We start from the raw sequence: 26,230 nt of genomic DNA on the forward strand, positions 1-26,230 counted from the left end.
CAAAAAAAGAGCCTTTAGTAAGCCCTTATTTTGAAGATAGCTAAAACTCTGCCGTTCATCATTTTTATATCTCTTAATGTAATTAGTTCAACTTCCTGACTTCTTTGATAAGGTGGTTGTGGCAGAAGGGGCCCTGCCCACACCTGGCAGAATGGTTCTTGGGCAGCCTTGGAGATGAATGATGTCGCTTCCAAGCTTCTGCTGTCAGTGCTGGAGACTCCTTGCTTTGAGTTGCTGCTTGCAGCCCAAATAATTTAATCCCTGCATTAGCAACATCATTCCCAGAAATCCATGTAACAAACACATCAAAACTTATTTTAGGAAGAGGCAAACTCTTGTTTTGGCTTCAGCAACCTGCCTCTGTGGGCTGACAGTTTGGCTTCAGAAGACGCGGATCATCATCTCCCCAAAGAAGCCGGAGGTGATCTGCACCAGAATATTTGTGCTGCATTCCTAGCTGGCCCTTAGATCCGATTCAGTTCTTGACCTGCTCATGAACGCCAGAAGCAGCACACAGCCGCCCAGTTGGATGCAGAGCCTGTCTCCCAAAATTGCCTTGCTTGTGATTCGTTCTCGGGTTCCAAGCTGTTTGGTGAGCCCCCACAGTGCAGTTTGGCGTGTGGTGAATAGATGACATGGTTGCTTAGCTATGCATCCAGCTTGTGTCCCAGCCGGCTGCATTTTAGCATGTTTGGGCTGTTGCAAGCTAGATTAGCATTTGCACAACCTCTTTATTTATTTACAGTACTAAAGTCTGTTCATATCAGCATTTCTCCATGTCAGAATGACTACATGAATTTAAGGCAAGGTGTATTTTTAATAAGCTCATTTCCTTCAAAACCTACTTCGTTGTCACATACAATATTTGCTTTTCATTGCTGCTACAAGAAAAAGGTTTAACAAGTGTTAAGAAATTGCATAATAATACTCAGGGCTCCTTTATAACTATGTGAACAAAGTGTTCAATTTGGGGCCTGCTGGCTGAGAGGTTAAACCATGTAATCTTGGCACAAAAACAGTAGTCAAAGACTGGGCTAAACTGATATTACCTTAGTGATATTTGGTTTTAACCAGATGGAATGTTAAGCATTAACACATGAAAGGATTACGTTGATGTTGGAAATGCAGCTGATGACAGTTGCGTACAAAAGAGGCAATTCACTAAATTCTTTGTACTGCTGTGCCTATTTTTGTAAAAGAGAGTCAATCCGGCATAAATGGCAGGTTTTAGCCCCCACCCCAATGCATGGACCTGATCTAATCACCTGAACTCTTGTAGCCTTTCTGTATTATAAGCTAACAAAACTTTGGGACAAGTAAGTAGAGCGAAACTCTGAAGTGGGAAGACTCCAGGTGATGGAGAGGACTGCATGTGTGGATCCCTGCTCTCCTCAGTGGGAGACTATTGCTGCTGCTGCTGCTACTACTACTGCTAAAAATACAGTTTTTATTTATTTCCTTGGTACAGAAGATAAATTTTAAGAAAACAATTGTTACAACAGTAAACAACAAATTACCGGTACTTGTCCTGATGAAATTACAGACTTCTGTCAGGCCATGTGTTAAAGTTTCATTTGATTACTCTAAGAGATCACGCCACATTTTCCCATGAGTGCTGGGTGGATTCCTGCCACTGCCTGAAGAATTTATGTATTCAGTAAACATTTGCCATATAAGAGGAATATGGATTGTGTTTGCCCTTTGCTGCTCTCACCTGGCATGTTAGTTTCTCAGCCAGTGCTATTGACTGACCAACACCAGTTTTCCAACATCTGGCTGTCTCCATATGGGCAGCTGACAATAGAAAGGCTAAGAGGTCATCTTTAGGATAATCAGGAGCAGGCAGGATCCTAAGCCCAAGTAGTGCTAGTGCAGGGGACACTTCCGTTGTTTTCTTGTATATTCAGCTTATTTCTTTGCAGGGTTTGATGATGTCTCAACACCACCACATATGGAAATATGTACCTTTGACTGCACATCCCCTCCAACAATTGGGATTGACTTCCTTACACATTCGGGACAGCCTCACCGGTGTATAATGCTACCTATGCAGAAGTTTTAATGAGGCTTCCCTTATTTTTGCAGAAACTAGACTATTGGTATTTGCACATCTAGGTCCATTTCCCTTGGCATTTTTGTGAACAATATTGCCAAATTCCAGTGTTATTAGAGCTTTGTAAATTGAGGAAGCTATGAGTGGAGAGAAGTTAAAAAAGATGTGCTCCATTGCTGTTAGTTTCCTGTTTGCTTGAGTGGAAATGTCTGGGTTTAACAGGAATCTTCACAGCTGGTTGAAGTGGTATACCATGACCATGTAAGGTTTGGTATGGCAGCTAGGAATTGTTCCTTTCATAGTGGGATACTGTTTGCATAAAAATCTTTAAATCTGTAAAGGCCCACCTGTTCCCAACCATTCCAATCTAAGTATTGTCCTGTTTCTTTAAAAGATGGGTGAAAGCAAAGAGGGATAAGGGGAGATAGCGGGGGAGCCAGTTTTTTAAATGTTGCTTTCCACACATGTGGTGCAGAGGACAGGGTACGCAATCGTATGGGTTTTAGTGAGTGAGGAGAGTAGAAAGGGATAGGCTCTATATACTGGATCTGAAATGTCTATATTTATACATTGTTTACGTTTTTGCCCGTGGTTCAGTGATGACATCAAATGCTTTAGCTGGAAGGCATTGTAATAAGTTTGAAGATGTGGGATTCTGAGCCCACCATTTTGGACCCTTCCATATATAATTCTGGAGCCTAGTCGTGCTTTCCCCCCATCTTGAATAAACTTGTTTATTGAGCACTGTCAAATTTTAAATTGTTTGGGTGTAATCATAATCGGCAGCACTTGAAAGAAAAATGAGTTTTTCAGCAGGATAGCCATCTTTACTGCAGCTATGCTTCCCGACCATGATAAATGTAGGTCTTTCCAATATTCAAGACTTTCTCATACCTGTAGGAATACTGGTGTGAAGTTTGCTTTCCTTAGAGCTGATTTTTAGTTATCCGCACTCCCAAATATTTTATTATCTTGTGGCAGGTTTTAAAACCTGTCTGATTTTGAATGGTGAAGGAATGCCTATATACATTAGTTCTGATTTGGATTTGTTGATTTTTAATCCAGCCACTTCACCATAATTGCCTAGTTCTTTCATTAATACAGGCATTGCATCTTTTGGGTTAGAAAACATTATTTTTGCTATATTATCTGCAAAAAGGCTTATTTTATGCACTTTTTAATAAAAAATTTCTACTCCTTTTATCTCCAAATTATTTCTAATGGAGAGGTCCAGTGGTTCAATTGAGACGGCAAACAAGAGGGGTGACAGAGGGCATCCCTGCCACACCCCTCTTGCAGTGGAGAAGGCTTCAGAGTCTATACCAGTTACCCTAACCTGAGCGTATGAGTTTTTGTATAGTCTCATGACAGAATTCATAAAATATAGCCCCATATTCATTTTTGGCAACAACCCTTCTAGGAATTGCCAGTTGACTCAATCAGAGGATTTATATGTATCTATTGATATGACTGCTAGTGGTAAATTTTTGCTTTTGCTTGGATCGATAACATTTCGTAGACGGAAAATTGGGTCACAGATCTGTCTCTGGGGTATGGACCCAGCTTGATCCATGATGAAATAAACATGTTGAGGCTTGCAGTAAAGATTTTAGCATCTTGATTTTTCCCTGGCTTAGGTATAATCTAGGGCTGGCATATGTCCTGAATTTCCTGGACATTGCCAGGATTTGGCCCCTGGAATAGACTGATGCAGTAAAGTTGCAAGCTGGAGTCCTGGAAAGCCTTTTGTAAAAGACTAAATTTTCATCAGCAAAGAATATTAAACCCCCTCTTGGAGGCAGGAGAGGAGAGGGGGAAGTTGTGGACTGAGTATGCCTGTGGGAGAGAGCGAGGAGATCTGAAGTGCCGCCGCTCTGACCCTGGAAACGGGCTGCTAGCAGGACTGACGTCTTTTGGAATATTCATTGACAGCGTTTGGAACGTTTATTGACAGCTAGCTAAACAAGAGAAATACATTGTTTCTACTGTCTCCGGCTACTTGAAAAAGGAGTAAAAGTAACTGAAAATTGAAACTAACTTTGGAATTGTTTGAATTGTGTCTAAAAGAGGATACTATTGACTATTACAAATAGAAACTGTTTCCCCCTAGTGGAAGCCTCTGTAACTGGTTGCTTTACAGGAGCTGGGCTAGGGGAATTTACAGCTGCAGTAAAAAACCGTGAGACTCTGGGACTGACCTTGAATCTTTTAAGTGTTATGGTAAATGGAAGAGGAAAAACAGACCAGTCAACTGCTGACAAAACATTAAGGTCTGGGAAGACTTGGCAATAACCTAGGAGAGGGTCACCATCAGGCCCCCTTGCTCCTTCTGTTGTTGCCTTTGTACCAGTACATTTAAAACCAAGAGGAATGTCGACAGAAGAGTCTTTAGTGGCTGCACTATATAAGATAAATGATTCACTGGAACGGCTTAACAGGAAAATGGACGCGATAAATGTGAAAATGGATGTTTCAGTTACTAACATTAACTTAAATACAGAAAGTATAAATAATATCAATACAGAAACCACCCAGAAATTGATACAGGAACCTACTTTGATACGGCAAACTGCGGAGGAAGTCAGGGAAAAAGCCGTTGCGGCTGAATGTAAAGTAACACAGCTGGAGAGAAAGAGAAAGAGAACCCCAGCCCTACAGAGGCAATTTGATGAACATAAGTTGATGCTTGCTATGATTGAATTTAAAGAAAAACAGATGAATTTGAGGATTAGAGTTCACCTTTGGTGGACATGCCCAAGGATTAAGACACTTTGGGAGATGATTCACAATGAAATGAAAAAGGTATTTAAATATACCCTTTTGAAGAAACCAGAGGCCTTTCTTCCGGGCATGGTCGGCCAATTGGTGTTAAAGAAGGATAGAACTTTTTTTACGTTTGCAACAATAGCAGCAAGAATACTCATTGTGAAGTATTGGAAGACACAAGATTTACCTACTCGAGAAGAATGGCAGATGAAGTTGATGGACTATATGGAATTGGCGGAAATGACTGGCAGAAATCCGAGACCAGGGAGAAGAGGCGGTGGAAGAAGACTGGAAAAAGTTTAAGACTATTTATAGAAATATTGTAAAAATAATGAATGTTAGAAAAATGTTGGAATGAAGTTATAGGGCTTTAGTAGAAATGTTATAAGGAATTAAGTATAAATAGATTAATAGAGTATTAAAGGGGAAAATAAGGTTAGAATGTGTTAAGATAATTATAGGATAGAAAACAGAGGAAGATGGAAAGGAATTGCTGAAACAATTAATAGAAGTGGAATACAAAAAGGGAGGTGTGAGGAGGTCGTGGAAATAAGTGAATGAAAGATAAGATACTGAAATTGTTTGGTGTTTTAAATGACCTGTATTGTATAGTATTGCTGTATTGTTTTTCTTATTTTTCTTTTTTCTTTTGTTTTTTTCTGTTTTGTTGTGTTTAAACTGTTGGAAAATTAATAAATATTATTTTATTTTTTTTAAAAAAAGGATTTGGCCCCTGGAAGTAGCAACCAGGTGGAAAACGCTGAAACGTCCAGGGAGGAAAAAACTCAACAACTTTGGCTAAATAAATAAATAAATAATGCCCCAAAACTTTGCCAAAAATACGAAATATGGCAACCCTATATAACTATTATTTTAGAGTGTTTCCAGGAGGTTGGTACTTGACCACCTGAAATAATATCATTAAACAGAGAGGTTAATCTTGGGATCAGAATCTCACTGAATCACTTATAGAAGTTTGCAGTGTAACTGTCTTTACTTTATACCCCTTCAGTTTTTTTATTACTGTGGCTACCTCATCTATAGGCTGGTTTAAATAGTCCCCGTGGGTGTCATTTAGTTTAGGTAATGCAATTCTTTCCAAATACAGTGGTACCTTGGTTTTCAAACCACTTTGTACTCAAAAAACTTGGAACCCAAACACTGCAAACCCGGAAGTGTTCCGGTTTGCGAACCTTTTTTTGGAAGCTGAATTTGAGTGCTCCGTTTTGAGTGTTATGCTTCCGATTTGAGTGCCACACTTCTGTTTTGAGTGTTACGCTGAGGTCCGTCTGTTTTTGCTATTTATTTTGCGTTTTTCTTTTTGTGGCTTTTTTGTTTTGTTTTTGTGACTGTGTGGAACCCAGTTCAGCTACTGATTGATTGATTGTTTGACTGCAGTACATTGTTTATTGCTTTCATTTTATGGATCAATGGTCTCATTAGATAGTAAAATTCATGTTAAATTGCTGTTTTAGGGGTTGTTTTTAAAAGTCTGGAACGGATTAATCCATTTTGCATTACTTTCTATGGGAAAGCACACCTTGGTTTTAGAATGCTTTGGTTTTGGAATGGACTTCTGGAACGGATTAAGTTTGAGAACCAAGGTACCACTGTATTCTGTAACTGTTGGGAAGGAGGTGATAGGATCAGCATATAGGGAGGCATAAAAATCTCTAAACATAATATACTTACTGTTATCATCATATTTAAGGGTACTTGCCTTATCCCTTAGCTGGTTTACTCTCTTAATGTTCATTCTTTTCTGAATACGGTTAGCAAGCATCTTAGACTTCTTATCACCATGTTCATAATATTTTTGGTTGAGGAAAAGCAAATTTGTAGAGATTTTTTTATGTTCCCAAGGCTGTGACTTCTGCTCTCCTAGCATTCAAAGTCCTTAAAGTCTTCTTCCTGCCACCTCTTATGTGCTTTAGTTCAAGCTGCCTTATTTCCAGTAGGAGGTGGTCTGATTCTTTGGCAGCCTTTCTTTTGATTGCTGTCGCTTCACTAATGCAGGTCCCCTGATGATGCCTTCAGAGCTTCCCAGACTGTTGCAAGAGGCGTTCTCTCTGTGGTGTTAATATCCAAGTAGTTATTTATTTCTGAAAAGAGGTGGTCTGTTGCCAGCTTGTTCAGTAGGAGAATTGCAGGAAAACTCCCGCAAGATGATGACTTGGGTTTTTCTTGGAGACGTAAGGTGGCCCCCACTGGAGCGTGGTTGGAAACAGTGTGACAGCCAATCTTTGATTCAACAATTCTTTGAAAGTCTGATGTTGAAATCATGACAAAATTGAGATAGGAGTATGATGAGTAACAACTTTAAAAATTCAAAAGTCTTTAGTAGTTGGGTGGAGCTCTCTCCATATGTCTGCCAGGTTGTGTTCACGAAGTATGGCTTCCAATCCTGAGGGTGTTTTACGTGACTTGGTTACAGTGGGACCGGTTCTGTCCAGTTGGGGATCTCATACAAGATTTAATTCCCCTCCTAATAGCACCATGCCTTCCTGGAATCCAGATAGTTCTTGCAGAGTGAGTCGGAGAAATTGTAACTGTCCTTTGTTTGGAGAGCAAAGTGAGGCTATAGTTGGTGTGATGCCTTTCCTTGGGCCTTTGACATAGTGGCCTCTCTTGTCTGTCAAAGTTCCCTTGAGGGTAAAAATCAGACTGTTGGAAATCAGCACCGCTACCCCTCTTGCTTTTGATGTGCCAGGAGATGAGATTTCGACATCAAAGCCTTTGAGACAATGTATTCTATCCATTTGCTTCTTACAGTGCGTTTCCTGTAGTCGTATTATTTTAGGTTTTCCCATTTGAGCAGTAGCTTGACTCTTTGTTGTTTCACTGGTGAGTTGAGACCATTGACATTTATGGTATTTTTCAACAACAACAACAATAATAATTTATTTATACCCCACCCATCTGGCTGGGTTTCCCCAGCCACTCTGGGCGGCTTCCAACACAATATTAAAATACAGTAATGCATCAAACATTAAAAGCTTCCCTAAACAGGGCTGCCTTCAGATGTCATTTCTAGTTTCCATATCATCCATTGGCCAGATTATTATTATTATTATTTAAATTTGTTAGTCATTTTATTTTGCCAAGGGTAACCTAGAGTGACTTACAACCAACCAGGCAGATGGATTCCTTCACATAGATACATTAAAATAAAGAAGGGGGAATACATTAAAACATTCTGTCCCCTTTCAAAAGGCCACATATAGTTAAAGTTTTAGCCTAGCACCTAAAGATATGTAGTGAAGGCACCAGACAAGCCTCCCTGAGGAAATTTTACTGCTGTTGAGATCACTCCGGGTCTGAGGCTTTTCACTGGGGGGAAGTGGTGGTTCTTTTGCGTATAAGGAACCCCCCCCCTTCATAGTAAAATATGAAAGGGGATAGGAGATTTCTTTTTCTGATGCCACCGCTGCTTCTCGAGGCTCAAGATCCCCTCTTGAGCTTTCCCAGGGTTGCATAGCCCTTGCGTAGCCCCAAAAAGACCCCCTTCAGTGACTGCTCCGTCTCCGAGTAGCTCAGGTGCGCACCCGCTTTGATCCGCAGTAAAACAGGAAGTCGGCAGTCCCACCCCAGCCTGTGCCATGCTGGCGTTTTCCAGCACTACCCTCCTTCTGCTGCTTGGTTCCTCAAACGTCAGAGGCTGAGAGCACCACCATGAACCACAGAACCTGGACACAGACTTTTCCCTCGCTCTCTACCAATGCTGGGCAGAGCTCCACCATGGAACGAACCTCACTGTTTCTCCAGTGAGCATGTCTCTTTCTTTGGGGCTCAAGGGAGCGCATTGGCCCAGCGGCAGCATGCTCTGGGAACAGCACTCATGGTGAGGCATCCCTTTGAAAAACAGCTTTTCGGTCATGAACTTCACCTTACAGCTTGGACTGTCAAGGCCAGGGGTCTGCAACCTTTAAGACAAAAAGAGCCACTTGGACCCATTTCCGAAGGAAGAAAATCCTGGGAGCCGCAAAACCATTGCGACATTTAAAACAAATATATCTCCGGAGCCGCGATCTGACCGCAGGCGGGAAGGTGACGTGGGGACGGTGCATGACTAACGCATGCATCGCCCCCATGCGACGTCACAGCCAGTACAGCGCCCGCCACAGTGGGGAGTCTCAGGGCGCACAATACGCCTCCTCCCCTCACTAGTATCCGCCCCGGAGCCGCGGCAAAGGTGTAAAAGAGCCACATGCAGCTCCTGAGCCGCGGGTTGCAGACCCCTGGTCAAGGCAGTGGATGGTATATGCTAGGTCAATACTGACCACTGTCTCTCTTCAGCCACACGTGAAGAGTTTGGGTCATAGCAGGCTCCAGAGAGCGGGGACGAGGGAAGAAGCGTTGGGGGACCAAGGGGCAGAGAGAGCCAAGCCCAATTCCTCCCAGAGCTGGCCCTGCCTGACCACGTAAGCATGTTGCAATGGAGGAGGCGAGCCCAGTGGGGAGGCAGCTCCATCCTTACTTCAGACATCGTGATATATCGGTATACTGCAGTGTTTAGTGGGTGTTATATTGTGATGCTGAAAGCCAGATACCATCCAGCCCTAGTCATGGGTGGAGTGCAGGGCTTGCTGTTACTGCAGCGTACATTGAGGCTCTGACTCAGTAGAGAAGCACACGGTGTGCATGTAAAAGGTCCCCGGTTCAGTCTCATGCGCCACATGGAGACTTCTTGGCAGAGCTGGTCAGAAGAGGAGAAGGAACAGGACAGGACTGTGGAATTGGATCCTGGGAAGGGGCCCATTGGCTTGGGAGGTACTGATCTTGACACTGGGGAGGGACCAGGTTGGTTGTCAAATGGAGGTCTCATCCCCAGTACAATTGGACATCCCAAGAGCTGAGGAGGAGCCCCCTGGTTTGACTTCAGCCCTGTTTCCCATTGCCTCCGGATTGGCATCTGAGGCCGGAACAGACAGCGAATTAGCTGTGAGACTCTGTCTCCATATCCAAGGATGTGGTGCTAGCTGTTCCAGCACAAGCCGATCCAGCCTACTCTCCAGAAAGCCTGTTTGCTTGCCCCAGTGGGCTCTTCAGAAGGGGAGCTGCAGGGGCATGTGAAGCATTGGGACAATGGCCTAGCCATGAATATTAGGACTGATATAACGGCTGACTTGCACGCCTTGTAACCTGATCTTTGTTTAGCCCTTGCATTTGGCGAAAAGGGAGCCAAGAGTACTGTGTCTTCAAGTGGGAGCCAGAACAATGCCCTGCTCGTGATCTTCCAGGGGCCAGTGTTAGACACAGAATCCTGGACAAAATAGACTTTGTTTCTGACCCAGCTAAGGGATTCTTAAGTTCTGATTACAGTGTACCATGATGCTATAATTTATACTGGTAGTGTTTTTACTATTGTCTCCAAAGGCAGTTTGCAACAAACATGTTTTGCTATGTGCGCCTTACAGGTGCAATGAACAGGGACCTGGGATAAGCTGTGGCTCCTTGCTATGTAGACATGCGGGGGCAAAGCACATATGACATTGCATGCTGTGTGAAGCAGCTGTCCCTTGTACCTCATTCTCAGGCATCAGTCCTCTTCCAAGTTGGCCTAGGAAACAGATGGTCAATACTGCAGGTATTCAGCTGTCCATTCAGAATCCATTTATCCATCCTTCCTGAGACCTATTTTTAACTTTTGTCAATTCTGTTGTTGTTGCTGCGACAAGTTTGTGTAGCAGAGTTGATTGGCTTTAATAAAGATAAAGTAAATTACCAGAAAGCAAACTTAAACTGTTGATATAAACTACAATTTCTTATTCCAAGCATGCACATTTCCTAATAGCATGTACTAATTGGCTGACAGAGTCATCAGCACATGCTGATTTGCCCCTAAATGTAACTTTTATGTTATTCAGAAGAGTTTAGCATACATGTGCATGCCTGCACATGTATTATGTATATGTTAAGGTGCATAACAACCAGCTGTTGAGCACATTCTGCAGGTCTCACAGATAATGTATTTTTCAGAAATATAATGCATCTAGTGTTTTAAAAATACAACAAATTCTAGTATACTAGAAACTCATACAGTGGTGCCTCGCAAGACGAAATTAATTCGTTCCGCGAGTTTTTTCGTCTTGCGGTTTTTTTCGTCTTGCGAAGCACGGTGTCGGGAAAGTTTTGGAAAAGCTTCAAAAATCACCAAAGTCTTCAAAAACCTCAAAAAAAGCTATGAGTTGCTCCTTGAAGGCAAGTCGCAACTGTATTAACGCTTTTAAGAAAAAGGAAACAAACTTGCAAGACGTTTCCATCTTGCGAAGCAAGCCCATAGGGAAAATCGTCTTGCGAAGCAACTCAAAAAACCAAAAACCCTTTCGTTTTGCGAGTTTTCCGTCTTGCGAGGTACCACTGTATTGATATTTTGACGTACGTCAACATTCCCCAGACCCCGTAGAGACTTTTTCCATGAGGGGTTCCTGAAGTGGAGTTGGGGCAGACATGTGGGTCTTTCACATGGAATCAATGCATCTGGCAGGAGGCAGACTTGGTGCATGTGAGCCACACAATCGCCCTCTGTGATTGGGTCATTTAAATTTTATCCCAGCGATGTGAGAGCTTGTTCACAGAGAAGAGGCTTCCGTGAATTTGGATGCAGGTGTAAAGAACCCCGTGCTCATGATTTATGTCCAACTGCATTTGGCTGATATTTGGATGTTGAATAAGGAAACTACCATACAAAGTCTCCAAATGAGGCTACTTGCAATCCACATTCTATTTTAAGTCGACACCAAGTCCCCAGAGATCATGGGATCATAGAGTTGGAAGGGACCCTGAGGATCATCTAGTTCAAGCCCCTGCAATCCAGGAATATTCACCTGTCCCTCATAGGGAATGAACCTGCAACCATGGTGTTATCATAGCATAGCACACCATGGGCCGAATCATAGAATTGGAGGGTGCCTTGTTAAGCTGTTCTGTTGACTCCCATGCTCAGTGTGGGGAAACCAAAGGCAAAGTATCCCCAACAGAGAAGCAGATACCGTACTTGGTATGGAGACATAAATATTGGAGAACGGAACAAAACTGCGGAGTGTGAGTAATTAAGGAGTAATTCAACTCTCTGAATTAACCTGGAGAGATACAAGGAGGAAGGCATTTTCTTTGTAATATTTCTTTTTGAATTTTCATTTTATAATGTTATATAAAACAGAGAGAACAATTGTAACAGATGAAAATCAAAATATAAAAACAAAGTAAAATAGGCACCAAGGATGAGTGCAGTTGCACGTGCAATAAAATAACAAAGTTCAAGTAAAAAATATTAACATTATCATCAGATTATCAAAATAAAAAAATTCCTTCCAGTAGCACCTTAAAGACCAACTAAGTTAGTTCTTGGTATGAGCTTTCGTGTGCATGCACACTTCTTCAGATACACTGAAACAGAAGTTGCCAGATCCTTCTATATAGTGAGAAGGTGGGGAGGGGTATTACTCAGAAGGGTGGTGGGAATGGGAGATTGGCAGATAGCTGAGAGAGCCTCTTGATGACTCTTAACGACTGTAATAGGTCTTACAGGAAAAGGCAAGGGGTGTATTACAGTCGTTAAGAGTCGTCAAGAGGCTCTCTCAGCTATCTGCCTATCTCCCATTCCCACCACCCTTCTGAGTAATACCCCTCCCCACCTTCTCACTATATAGAAGGATCTGGCAACTTCTGTTTCAGTGTATCTGAAGAAGTGTGCATGCACACGAAAGCTCATACCAAGAACTAATAGTTGGTCTTTAAGGTGCTACTGGAAGGAATTTTTTTATTTTGACTATGGCAGACCAACACGGCTACCTATCTACTATCAGATTATCAAGCCAAGGTAAATATTTGGAATGCTTTCAGTCTGTCAGTTTTGCCAGCCAAACTTTGAACAGGAGCTTTCAAACTCAGATTTGTGTTTGGATGTTCTCTCTCTCTTTCTCTTACACACACACACACACACACACACACACACACTGTCTACATGTATATTTTGTGTGTCTATTGACATCAAGCTAAAAGCATTTTTGATTAGAGTGGCCTACCCAGATATGTAGAATGTTGAGGGGTGTGTGTGTGCTTAATATATTTTACTGATTTTTCAAAATAACATGTAATAACAATCCTCCCAACCAACACCACCCACTTCACACACCCCACCCTCCAAATACAGGTTCCTCATGGGAAAACATTGTTCCAAAGTGTCAGGTGTGAGTGGTGGAGCTCATTCTGAGTGACAGTCAGTTGTGTGTGTAATAAAAGAATGCCGCTATAAAGTTATCCTCTTCTCCTTTTCCAGCTAATGCCTTGATGTCCTTAGTTACCGTATTTTTCGCTCTATAAGACGCACCAGACCACAAGACGCACCTAGTTTTTGGAGGAGGAAAACAAGAAAAAAAATATTCTGAATCCCAGAAGCCAGAACAGCAAGAGGGATCACTGTGCAGTGAAAGCAGCAATCCCTCTTGCTGTTCTAGCTTCTGGGATTGCTGCGCAGCCTGCATTCACTCCATAAGATGCACATACATTTCCCCTTACTTTTTAGGAGGGAAAAAGTGAGTCTTATAGAGCAAAAAATATGGTATTTTTTTGAAAGTGCCAGTATCCCTACTTTCTTTTTCCACTGTGCTGATAATAATTAAAGGTAAAGGACTCCTGACAGTCAAGTCCAGTCGCAAACAACTCTGGGGTTATGGTGCTCATCTCGCTTTACTGGCCAAGGGAGCCGGCATTTGTCCATTCCGCAGACAGTTTTTCTGGGTCATGTGGCCAGCATGACTAAGCAGCTTCTGGTGAAACCAGAGCAGCACACAGAAACGCCATTTACCTTCCCACCGGAGCGGTACCTATTTATCTACTTGCGCTTTGACGTGCTTTCAAACTGCTAGGTTGGCAGGAGCAGGGACCAAGAAACGGGAGCTCATTCCGTGGCGGGGATTTGAAATGCTGACCTTCCGTTCGGCAAGCCCAAGGCTCAGCGGTTTACACCACAGCGCCACCCGCATCCCACGATGATAATAATAATGATTATTAAATCTGTATACCACCCTTCATTCGTAGATCTTGGAGCAGATCACTGCATAAAAATACAAGATAATAACACAAAATGCATAATAAAAACAAGTACGAAACAAACCTATAACCCCCTCACCTCACCCCACTCCCACTAACACATTTGAAGGAGTATAGGATGTTAATCAGCCAAAGGCCTAGTTAAAGAGGAATGTTTTTGCCTGGCTCCTAAAGGTGGATAATGAAGGCGCCAGCTGACTCTCCCTGGGGACTTCCTATTTTGAGCTATGTAGTATTCTAGTGGCAATGTAAAGGAAGGTGATTAGTGCTTTGTTTGTCAAATTAACACTATCACCTTAAAAACTGTTAGCAGAACCAAGGTTGGGGTGTAAGTAATGTTGTGGTTTGTAATCAAGCTTATGTCACTAACAACAGTCTTCCAGAATGCTTGCGGTTTATAACATTCCCACCACATGTGAATAGTTCTGATATCTTTACACCCTCTAATGAAGGCATTTTCTGAAGCACCCCAGTGCCAGTGATAAGTTGCCAATTCATCACCCACCTTCTCAAGGCAATAATAATAAAGATTGCATTGAGGCTGAAGGTTCCCCTTCTTGGGTGCAAGGACACTTTCATGTTAAGCGTCTGGTCCACCAAGACCCCCAGATGTACTGCTAGTAAGCCAGGTGTTCCCCATCCTATATTTGTGCACCTGGTTCTTCTTGCCTAAGTGCAGAACCTGGCATTTGTCCCTATTGAAATTCACTTTGTTAGTTTGCGCCCAGTTCTCCAATCTGTTAAGGTCATTTTGAATTCTGATTCTGTCTGCGGTATTAGCTCCCCCTCCCAGTTTGGTGTCACCTGCAAATTTGATGAGCATCCCCTCAATTTCTTCATCCAAGTCATTTATAAAGACGTTGAACAACAACAGGCCCAGGACAGAGCCCTGAGGCAGCCCACTGGTCACTTTTTTCCAGTCAACGATATACGATATCTTTATTGTCATTGTCCCATGCAGAACAATGAAATTGAAAACCTGCTACAAATCCACCTGTTGCCTCATTCAACCCACATTTTACCAGCTTCCTCGCAAGAATATCATGGGGGACTTCGTCAAAAGCCTTGCTGAAATCAAGATACACTATGTCCACAGCATTCCCCTAATCCAACAAGTTTGTAATTCCATAAAAAAAGAAATTATATTGCTGGCATTACTTATTTTTTAGAAACCCATGCTGGGTCTTGGTGATCACAGCATCCTTTTCTAAATACTCACAGACTGACAGTTGAATTATCTGTTCTGAAGTGAAATGCTATTCTTTCTTTGCATATAACATTTATATCTTGGGGGGTGGGGGTTGTATATGATGAAGGCATGTTCCTGGGCTCTCCTCAGCACAAACATATAAATATAATATTAATAAAAACTGTGAGAATGATCAGGTACATGTTGTTGTTGTTGTTGTTTAGTCATGTCCGCCTCTTCGTGACCCCCTGGACCAGAGCACGCCAGGCACTCCTGTCTTCCACTGCCTCCCGCGGTTTGGTCAAACTCATGCTGGTAGCTTCGAGAACACAGCCCCACCATCTCGTCCTCTGTCGTCCCCTTCTCCTTGTGCCCTCCATCTTTCCCAACACCAGGGTCTTTTCCACGGAGTCTTCTCTTCTCATGAGGTGGCCAAAGTCTTGGAGCCTCAGCTTCAGGATCTGTCCTTCCAGTGAGCACTCAGGGCTGATTTCCTTCAGAATGGAGAGGTTTGATCTTCTTGCAGTCCATGGGACTCTCAAGAGTCTCCTCCAGCACCATAATTCAAAAGCATCAATTCTTCGGCGATCAGCCTTCTTTATGGTCCAGCTCTCACTTCCATACATCACTACTGGGAAAACCATAGCTTTAACTATACGGACCTTCGTTGACAAGGTGATGTCTCTACTTTTTAAGATGCTGTCTAGGTTTGTCATTGCTTTTCTCCCAAGAAGCAGGAGTCTTTTAATTTCGTGGCTGCTGTCACCATCTGGAGTGATCATGGAACCCAAGAAAGTAAAATCTCTCACTGCCTCCATTTCTTCCCCTTTTATTTGCCAGGAGGTGATGGGACCAGTGGCCATGAGCTTATTTTTTTTATATTGAGCTTCAGGCCATATTTTGCACACTCCTCTTTCACCCTCAATAAAAGGTTCTTTAATTCCTCCTCACTTTTCTGCCATCTATGTTGTGTCACCTGCATATCTGAGGTTGTTGATATTTCTTCTGGCAATCTTAATTCTGGCTTGGGATTCATCCAGCCCAGCCTTTTGCATGATGAATTTGCATATAAGTTAAATAAGCAGGGAGACAATATACAGCCTTTTCGTACTCCTTTCCCAATTTTGAACCAATCCGTTGTTCCATATCCAGTTCTAGCTGTAGCTTCTTGTCCCACATAGAGATTTCTCAGGAGACAGATGAGGTCATCAGGCACTCCCATTTCTTTAAGAACTTGCCATAGTTTGCTGTGGTCGACACAGTCAAAGGCTTTTGTGTAGTCAATGAAGCAGAAGTATCAGGTACATACCAGAGAGTAAGTCCTATTGATCTCAGTGGGACTTACTGCTGAGTAAAAGTGCTTAGGATTGCAGTGTAAAACTGCTGCGGAGGCAGGAAGAAGATTAACAAAATCCATCCTCCTGGCAAACTGGGGAAATATCTCCTCCCTCACGCAGTTTAGGACTTCCTACACCTTTGCTCAGCAGTTTCCTTTTCTTTGAGAAAAATAAGAAGCTCATGTAAATGTAAACAGAGCTTTAATAATAAAGAAAACTGGAACAAAATAACGTATTGGGAGAAACTAAATACAACAACATGAGGCAAGTTTTGAGGCAAGAAACAAGGTGGCAGTTGGTCCCTCTTAAGGGATCACACCCTGAAGGGAGGGGCTGATCCAGAGCAGAACCCCAAGAGACTCTCCCCAGGGTTGGTGGGTGGGAGAGAGAGAGAGAGAACACACAGAAGCAAGCCAGACTCCAAAGTGCTTATCTTTGTGAACTTGCCATTTAAATTGTTTAATCATGTTGCAAAAAAGAGGACCGGGTGAGGAGATCTGATCTCTTCATCACTTTTAATGGATCTCAGAGACGTGAAGGAGAGGGAAAAGCAACAGGAGAAAGGATCTTTCTGGGGGCTAGGGCGCTAGGTCCCTTCCAACTCTGCCACGGATTCTCTCCCTCCGCTCCCCGCCCCTCCAGAATTTCTTTCTCACAGGGGAGCCGATCTTCCGCTTCACTGCAGAGAGCCTCTCCACATTTTCCAGCTCCCCCTCTCCTTGCATCACATTGTAAATAAGGCACCTTCAGCTTCAGGGGGAAAGGGGGCAGTAAGAGCTTGTGGCTGCTGTTCACTTTTTCATATTTCTCTCCATTTGAAGCACAGACATGCAGGGATCCTGGCTGCCCCCCCCCCCCAGCTGCGGCTCTGATTGAGTTCACGTATAAAACCCACTGCAACACTGTCCTTTTTGCAGCCCTCTGTGTCTAGTTTATCCTTCTCTTGTGCCCTCCTTTCTTTTGCCACTGCTCCCAGCTCTGAAGTTAACTTTCAGCCAACAGAATGTCGTGAAGAGAATAGAATGGCCCCCAGAAAATGCCCCCCCCATTACCAATAAAAGTTTCCTTCCTATGACTGCTGCCAATGCAATGCAGGCGGCCAAAAAGTTAGTTAGTAAATGGACAGAAAAGGCCCAATGTAAGTCTTGTAAACCAATCCTAAATGCAACAATTATATCACCTTTCAGAACGTGTAAAGTGGCTGGATCTGGTTGCACGGCTGACTGCAGAACAGAGGGAGAGCGGAGTCCCTGAGTGCAAGGCAGCCTGGCTCCGGTATTGAGATTCACTCCTCCTGTTTACAGGAAACACAAGCTCTGCAGAGTTCAGCGTCCTAGAAAAAAAGCAGCCTTGTACCAGTTATAACTTGTACAACAAGAAGTACCTAGTTAACAGTAACAAGCGTGGAATATTCATTACAAACCTTCTTGGTTTGGGGTGTTGAAACACCATGCTGAAAACTGAAGTTATGTGTTCATGCTCCTGTGGAATTAAAAGTATGCACGGGGGCTTCAACGTATTTTGAGTATGCCGAATTGCATTTTGTTCAGTAGGTGGTGTTGTCCTTGGGAGCCACATCTGGAATTATATGTTCATGTTACTCTGCACACTTTAATTAAACTTGAGAAAATCTGTGCATGCCACAGAAATTAGCAAATACCATGTAAGTAATGAGAAGGGCCCCGAGGGCGCGGCTCGACAGCCACAAAATTCTTGCAGAATTACAAGAAGTACAAGGGGTATATTTTCTCCCCACCATCGTGCACTTAGTTTTAGGGGAAATCTAGAAGCATGAGTTCCTCTCCAGCTGATTTTTAGGTACTTCAGAATTTATTACTCATCTAAGAAAATCATTCTCTTACATAACTTAGTTACGAGTTAGATGCACAAAGCTACTGGTGTTCAAGTTCTGTGACTGTAGCTTCTCAAGGCTTTGTAAAACCAAGTTAACCCTCAACATAATGTTGGAAAACGTGCCTTTTGCCCTCCAAGTCAGTCAACAGTGTGAGTCATACTCTGAACTTTATCAGGCAGTAATCTTACACTTTTAAAATTGCAAATTCATTACAGTCATCTGTGCTTTATGTGGAATAACAGGCTCAACAGGGTTCTCTAGTCCAGATTGTGGTTACTCATTAAACATGCAAATCGAAAAATATTTCATAACTCTAAATGAAGCAACTGACATTGTTTTTCGGGGGGGGGGTAGGTATTTGAAAATATGAATATGAATTTTCATGCCCCTCTGTTTATGTATATGTTCATATATAAATAGGATTAACTTTGAATCAGAGAATTGGAAAGAGACCAAAAGGGTCATCTATTCCAACCCACTGCAATGTGATACATTCCCCACTCCTGACCACTTGCTACTTGGAAATCAGTGTGGAAGGAGGACTCTGTGGGTGAACTGAAAGATTCTCAATGGCTTAAGATCTGGTCCACTGTCTCTTTAGGTTTGTGTCTGCTAACATTAGGGATAATTCTTTGAAGGTGGTCCACCGCTGGTTTTTCAACTCCAGTCCAACTAGCTGAGGTCTAGTTCCTCCTTATGTTGGTGGGATTGTAAGGTACTACTACTCAATCCACCGGAGCCTGTCTCTGCATGCAGGGGAGGGTTTGAGACCCATCAGCCACCCTCACCTGGTCAGCCGGCAAGTCAAAGTCGTTTCCCGTGATGTGGCCGCTGTCATATGCTGACAGCTTCTAGGAACCACAGGTGAGAACTGAGTGCAGCATAGAGCCCAAAGGTGGACAGACTACTCTAGAAAGAGCACAAAATGTCCCCCACCATCGGTACTCCCCTTCCCCCCACCCCATACACCCCTTTTAAGTAAAATAAATAAATCAAAAGGCAGCAAGCAGCAAAGATATGAATTCATGATCCTTCTATCTCTGGTTTTATTTCATGCGGTGGTGGTAATTTTATTTTTCCTTTGATTTAGTAGCATAGGAAGGGAGGGTGGGGAGGCGGGGCACTCAGGACAGCACTGGGGCTGCAGGGTGTCCAAACTGCTGCATCCCTCCCGGGCGCCCTCCAGCAGGCCCAGTGCTGCCGTGAAACGCAGCTGGGGTGCTCTGCGGGCCGGCACACACCAGCTGCATCCCTGCCAGGTGTCCCTTGCCCACTTGGGACCCCCTGCCTCCATGGCACAAGCAGGGGGTGCGACCCCAGCGCTCCTGCCTTCTTCCCACAAAGAGCCCCGAGAAGGAACTGGGTAAGAACCTCAGGAAAAGAGGGGAGAGAAGGCAGGCAGAGCCCAGGAGACAGGTGCCCTCAGGGATTCAGTCTGCAGGTCACTCACTCTTCCTCACGGTTACTAGACAAACACATTCAACGAACAATTTCCCATGGAAATGTAAAGCTTCAGAGAACCTTCCTGATCATGTTGTTTTTGGGAAAACTTTGTGCGGCCCCTCCAGGCGCCCTCTGTGCACAGCCACACCCCCCAACCCGGCTCCCCAGAGCAAACCGCCTGGTCCGAAACTAGACCTCAGACTGATCGTGGGTAGCCCTGCCTAGCCCAACGGCGAGAGGACCAGACAAGGGGCATTCTCACTTCCCATTCACTCAGGTGGCACGCCCTGCCCACCTCTACCCCATGGCACAGCACATGCAAGCGCACCTTCGGCCCCCCAGGCACAGGTGGGTGGGGCTATGCCAGTGATTCGATTTGCAAATGTTGGAAGAATTACCCTGCCGGTGCAAACAGGGTGGATTTGATTTAAATAACTAGTCAGTAAGACTTGATTTTAATCATTTGTTTATTTTTACAAAAAAGACTCACTCTTGCTGGTATAACCTTTCATTTTTTTAAATAATAACTTTAGATACTAGATAAACTCTAGAGTAGTTTAGATACTCATATTTATGGTATGGGAAAGGGAAAATACATAAAGGCTTTTCAAACCATATAATAAGAAAGTCATTAATAAGAGTGTGGGAAGAACAAAAAGATCTGTTAGAGCGGAAAACACCATGGTGGCTGTCACCCACTGACGCATTTTCACTTAAGTCGACCAAAAAAGTCAGCTGGTTGACATATAGAGAGTTGTTAACAGAAGAAGAAGGAAAACTCAAACTAAAAGAGTATGATTAGCTGAAAGACTATCTACAAAGTTGGTTACACCATAGGCAATTAAATGAAATTTTTTAAGGAAGACAATAAAAAGGGGGTTAGTTATACAATCTCCAAATTTCAAAAAGAAATAGTGGAAGAGAATGTTAAATTGTTAAAAAAAGCATATAGTATTTTATTAGAGTGCGAAACCAAAGATGAAGAGGTAAAATCAGTTATGATTAAATGGGGTCAGGATGTGGGACACAACATCCAATTTGAAAGTTGGGAAAAATTATGGAAAGTTGATATAAAATTCACAGATTGCATACTATTAAGAGAGAATTACATGAAAATGATGTATAGATGGTATATCACACCAGTGAAATGTTTAGGAAAGAAAATAACAGGTGTTGCAGATGTAAGGAAAAGGAAGGAACACTTTATCAAAAGTGGTGGGAATGCCACCCAGAGTGGCTGGGGAAACTCAGTCAGATGGGCGGGGTATAAATAATAAATTATTATTATTATTATGCAAATAGATTAAAAATATTGGGAAATGATATACAATGAATTTGGAAAAAAAAGTTTAAAATGAATTTTGTCAAACACCCTGAAGCCTTTTTGTCAGGTATCTCAAATCAAGAGCTATCAAAAGAAAAGTGGACATTATTTATGTATGCTACAACAGCAGCAAGAATCTTGATTGCACAATATTGGAACACGGAAGAAATACCATCAAAGGAACAACGGCAAGAAAAGCTGATGAACTATGTAGAATTGGCTAAGCTAACATACAAACTACAAGAGGACGAAAAGGACTTCAAGAGAGTCTGGGAACCATTTACAGTTTATTTGCAGAATTTATCACTGGCAGGATTTGAATAAACTTGCACAACTTCATTTGAGTAACAGATATTTTAGAGAAATGATAAGGGATTTTATTTTTGTGTAGGAAAACCAGGATACAATAAATAAAACTAAATAACTCAGCAGAGGGGGAGTTGAGGGAAGTCCAGAGGAGGGGAGGGAGAATAATTGTAAATAACATGATGAATGAGATTGGCATCATTAATTGTTATAGAATTCAATAAATAATCGGGGAAAAAGGAAAAAAGAAATACATAGACAAATAATTATGAATTATTGTGAGGTTTCATAAGTTAACTGTTTATATTTGGACAACTTTTCTGATGTACTTTTTGTAGGGGGGGGGGAAGGAAAGATAAAGTTGGTAGACCTAGTCTGGAAGAGGCCTGAAGAAAGAGCAGGCCGAGGAGAAACAGGCTGGTGGAAAGCTGGAAAAGGGGAAGCAAGGACTGGAGCGGAGAACTTCAGGGATTCCTGCTGCAGGACTGAAGTTCCCGGTAGAGACTTTATTGTTTGGTGAATGTCAGGCCAGCCCCGGGAAGAAGGGCCTGGAAGCAGTGAACTCTGCTTAGTTGACTTGCAAGCACTTCAAGGACTTACAGATCCCAGTTATTATTTCCAAACCCCACCCCCCTTTGGATTTGCTTCTGCATTCAGGTGCCTATTCTGTACAGTTAGGTGTGAGTTCAGTTGTTGGGACCCAGTGGGATTGGGAAGAGGCTGCCAGCCCTGAAGAGCCTTCAGCACTTGCCTCAAGTCTGAAGTGCACAGATATGCAACTGACTTGCACAATTATTACACAAAGATCCACAGACTTGTGGAATATTCTGCTCACAAGGCTGCACTTTCATTTTCACTGCTTCACACTTAGCTAATTCCACTCCAAACAATCCATTCACTGAACCTCTTGGAACTTAGCCTTTCAGAGGTAAGGGGTTGGTTCTGTGTATATAAATTTGCAAAGGAACAATGAGATTAAGGTTTTCTCCTCAACTCTGTATGTTTATTTTATAACATTTTTCCTGTGAAGAAAAGGCATGTTAACTTTGCAGACACAAATTCACACTTTTGAGAGCTGCAAAAACAAGCATCTTTGATAATATCTTCTTGTTAGAAAAACTGCCCCAAATAATCTTACAGAAGCCTCTGGAACAGCAAGACATTGTGAATGGATTAATGGAATTCATTTATCAAAAAAACCACTGCATATTAAACCTCATGCTACGTAATTAAAAACAAATCCTTATTTCCTGATGAATAGCCTTTGGACTATAATGTAACTTACCGTAGATTCCAGCGTATTAGATGACACCCCCCCCCCCAAATTGGCAGCTGCAATTTGGGGTTTTGTCTTATAAGCCCAGTTGCCTAATACCCTGGGCTGCTCCGTGCCGGGAGAAGGCTGCCCGGAGCGAAGCGCAGCCCGCCGCCCCTGTTGTTGCTTCCGAAGCAGCAGTGGGCGGGCTCCGCGCCAGGCCGCTCTCTCCCGGTGCGGAGTGGAGCCCGCTGCTGCTGCGGCTGCTTTGGAGCTGCCGCAGCTGCAGCAGGGGGGGGTGGATATCCGGCGTCAAAGACGACCCCCGACTTTTTAACCTCTTTTTCGGGGTTAAAAACTCGCCTTATACGCCGAAATTTACAGTAAATAGAAAACTATCTTTAGAAAGATTTTTCCTCCCAAAGCATTTTATTTTTTAAAAATCTGATTTATTTATTTTTTAAATCAGATTAAATAATAATAATAATAATAATAATAATAATAATAATAATAATAATAATAATAATAATAATTTTATTTATACCCCGCCCTCCTCAGGGCAGCTGAAACCGATAAAATTACAATAAAACATAATGGGGGGGGCAAACAAACAAACAAAACAGTTTATAAAAATATGGGTTAAAATACAATTTAAAATGCAGCCTCATTTTAATAGTAGCCCATAAATCAACCATAACGGGACGGAAACATAATTGTCAGACTGAGTCCAAAGCAAAGGCCAGGCGGAACAGCTCCATCTTGCAGGCCCTGCGGAAAGATGTCAAGTCCCGCAGGGCCCTGGTCTCTTGGGACAGAGCGTTCCACCAAGTCGGGGCCACGGCCAAAAAAGCCCTGGCCCTAGTTGAGACCAATCTAACCACCTTGCAACCCGGGACCTCCAAAGTGTTGTGGACCTTAAGGTCCTCCGCGGGACATACCAGGAGAGACAGCCCCGTATGTATGAGGGTCCTATCATTAATTTTTATCCACCCTGGTTAATAAACCAACCCCAAATTTACCCTCAACTCTACCCTCCTTTCCAGATGTTTGGGTTGCAACTCAAAATCACTTCCTACCTTGTGAATTCCTCATGGAGGTTGTTTGGCTCCGATGAATAGTATTTGATTCGAAAGTGCAACGTATATGGTGGCCCAACTAGATGAAGAAAGGTTTTTAAATGTTAAAAGCCAGAAGCCGTGCAGTAACTCATACAATACTCTATTTTGTGAAAGTGCTGAAGCCTTTGGCGTGAGCAGGGCTGATGTCACAAAGGCCCAGCAGTGATGCTGCCACAGACAGACTAGGCAGGAGAGGGGAGTCCAGGCAGCACCAGAGAAACAGGAGAGCTGAACCAGATGTAATGGGGGCAGCTGTGTTTGCTTCATCACAGATTTGCTGGGGGAGCCAAAAATCTGCCTTAGTAGCGTTGGGAAGCAGCCCCTCTGATTCAGATCCACTCTGCCATTCCACTCTGCGCCCTATGGTTGGGTGCGTCCTGTAAAACGAAAAATACGGTAGATAAATAGGTTCCGCTCTGGCAGAAAGGTAAACGGTGTTTCCGTGCACTGCTCTGGATCGCCAGAAGTGGCTTAGTCAAGCTGGCCACATGACCCGGAAGCTGTAAGTAAAGCGAGATGAGTGCCGCTACCCCAGAGTCGGCCATGACTGGACTTAATGTTCAGGGGTCCCTTTACCTTTTACTAATTATATATATTTTGAATTTTATTGAAAATTAAGAACCTCTCCCTTTGTTCCTGGGAATGTGCTGGTGAATATTTTTTCTTTGAACTTGGTGTTTTTTGATAGCTGACCTGTTTATAGGGACTAGCTTGCAACATGGTGACTTAATTGGTCCTTTTGTTAACCTTAAAAATGTGTTCATCGTATTCTTTTTCATAATTGCCATTTGTGCCATCCTGTTCAGATGCCCTGGCTTTTGTATGAGTGTATGTGTGAGTGTGCGAGAGAGAGAGAGAGAGGGAGAATCTTTATGTGGGCTGTACTGCTTTAGAACGCAGTTAGAGGGCTCACGTTTTTGAATATTCCTTCATATTTAAAATAAATAAAATTAAAACTGCTTGATGCAGGAAACCAGATGTCAACAAAGCATGCTCTTGATATGCTGGTTTTCTAACATTCCTTCCTGGAGAAGACTTGGGATATTTTTCACACCAGTAAGTTAAGCAAGAAAGCCTTTGGAGGGGTTTGCAGGTGGCAAGTAATGCAGCAAAAGACCCGTGAGAGTTTTGACCTGTTCACTTACTGCTTTCTGGGGAGAAATCCCAATTCAGTAAGAGGATCTAATGCACTGTAACATTTATTTTGAATGTTTAAAAAACATGGTTCAGGGACAGACTGGAAAGTGGTTTCATTCAAGTAAGTGGCAGAGCCTGACTTAACTTGTGATGGAGATGCCTGTTGAAACCATTTCAATTGCTCTGCTGGATCATCTATACCAGGAGGAAGACAGATTGTGGATTATACTGGATCCCTCAGTAGCTTTTATACCTGGTATGCTTCAGGATAAGTTCTTGGGCTGGGGACTGGAGACACCATTTTTCTGTGATTTTCCACTCCTATCAGGAGGGCCAGTAACCTTGAGACTGGATTGCTGCAATGCACTTTATGTGGGGCTGCCTTTGAAGAGAGTCCAGAAATTGCAGTTAGTCCAGAACACTCTAGCTAGGTCACAAACAGGGACTGGACAAAGAAATCTTACTTTGCCTGTGTTGGTCTTAACGTTCATGGCTTAGGACCCAAATATTTCTTGGGCTGCCTTCTGCTCTTTTGATCTGTCCACTTCCTGAAAGTATCGTCTGGCACTTTTTGAGGGGTGCCCTTGCCTTCTGAAATATAGTGAGGAGCGAGCAGAGAGGATTCCTTTTCCTTTGGTGGCTCCTTGCCTTTGGAATACCTACTTCAAGGAAGTCCAGACCTTGTTGCCACCATTTAGGCAACCCCCACCCCCGGCATTTAAGAACTGCTACTGTAAGCATCTTTAACTCAGAGCAGTTTGCTTTTACTGTCTATTTGAACAGGCAGTTGCTGCTCCAGTTGCTTTAATTTTCTGTATTAGCTTGAGTTTGTTATGCTGTTGTACTTTTTCTTTACTACCTTTCTGTTAGCTGAAAGCGCAATATTGTGTTGAAGTTGTCAGATGTCAGTAAATAAATATTGTTTGTATGAAACATGCATGTAACTATATTTCCTCCTTTTTATGTAATCCTTTCTTGTAGAAACACGCAAAAGGGCAGGATTTATTTGACCAGATTGTGTACCATTTGGATCTTGTGGAAACGGATTACTTTGGCCTTCAGTTCATGGATACATCCCAGATTTTGGTATGTAAATGAGCTTTATTTTATGGTAATTATGGTGTCTAGAAGCATATACTAAAAGCTCTGATAAGGAAGACCTTGTTTATATAATGTTGTGTGCCAGGTGGACCATTGTTTCCCGACTAGGTCAGAAAATTGGCACAAGTTTCAGAATTGCTCTGTGGAAGCTGGTGTGTCTTCAGTCCTTGGGTCTGGCTCTTATGCCAATAAGATACATCTTGCATTTAGAGGTATGAGAAGCATTTTTCCATCCTGGCTGCATTCTACTGAGAGAGGGTGAGGGATGCTATAGAAAGGTATTCTTTATTGG

At 42.8% G+C, this 26,230-nt stretch overlaps 2 protein-coding genes across 10 annotated transcripts in view; one reads left to right on the top strand and one right to left on the bottom strand.

Annotated features, from left to right (window-relative positions):
* LOC310692406 (uncharacterized protein) overlaps positions 1 to 23,805 on the bottom strand; it is a 38,528-nt gene extending 14,723 nt beyond the window's left edge. The window contains exons 1-3 of one of the 5 annotated variants that reach the window (XR_014518765.1): positions 23,659 to 23,799; positions 11,702 to 11,901; positions 10,345 to 10,519 (exon numbers count right to left, since the gene is read on the bottom strand). Coding sequence is in view for 1 of the 5 variants with exons in the window: in XM_083473387.1 (XP_083329513.1) it covers positions 10,345 to 10,349 (5 nt within the window). In the remaining 4 variants the exon portion in view is untranslated. Of the gene's footprint in view, positions 1 to 10,344; positions 10,520 to 11,646; positions 11,902 to 17,579; positions 17,733 to 23,658 lie in introns of all 5 variants that reach the window. The other 4 variants (XR_014518766.1, XR_014518767.1, XR_014518764.1 and 1 more) reach the window with 4 other exon arrangements.
* Positions 1 to 26,230, top strand: part of EPB41L4B (erythrocyte membrane protein band 4.1 like 4B) — a 117,506-nt gene that overhangs the window by 18,376 nt on the left and 72,900 nt on the right. For all 5 annotated transcript variants that reach the window (XM_083473208.1, XM_083473206.1, XM_083473207.1 and 2 more), the window contains exon 2: positions 25,819 to 25,923. In XM_083473208.1, the coding sequence (XP_083329334.1) occupies positions 25,819 to 25,923 (105 nt within the window). The remainder of the gene's footprint in view (positions 1 to 25,818; positions 25,924 to 26,230) is intronic.

The sequence above is a fragment of the Podarcis liolepis genome, assembly GCF_965112155.1.
Source record: "Podarcis liolepis genome assembly, chromosome: 13".
NCBI classification, from domain to species: Eukaryota; Metazoa; Chordata; class Lepidosauria; order Squamata; family Lacertidae; genus Podarcis; species Podarcis liolepis.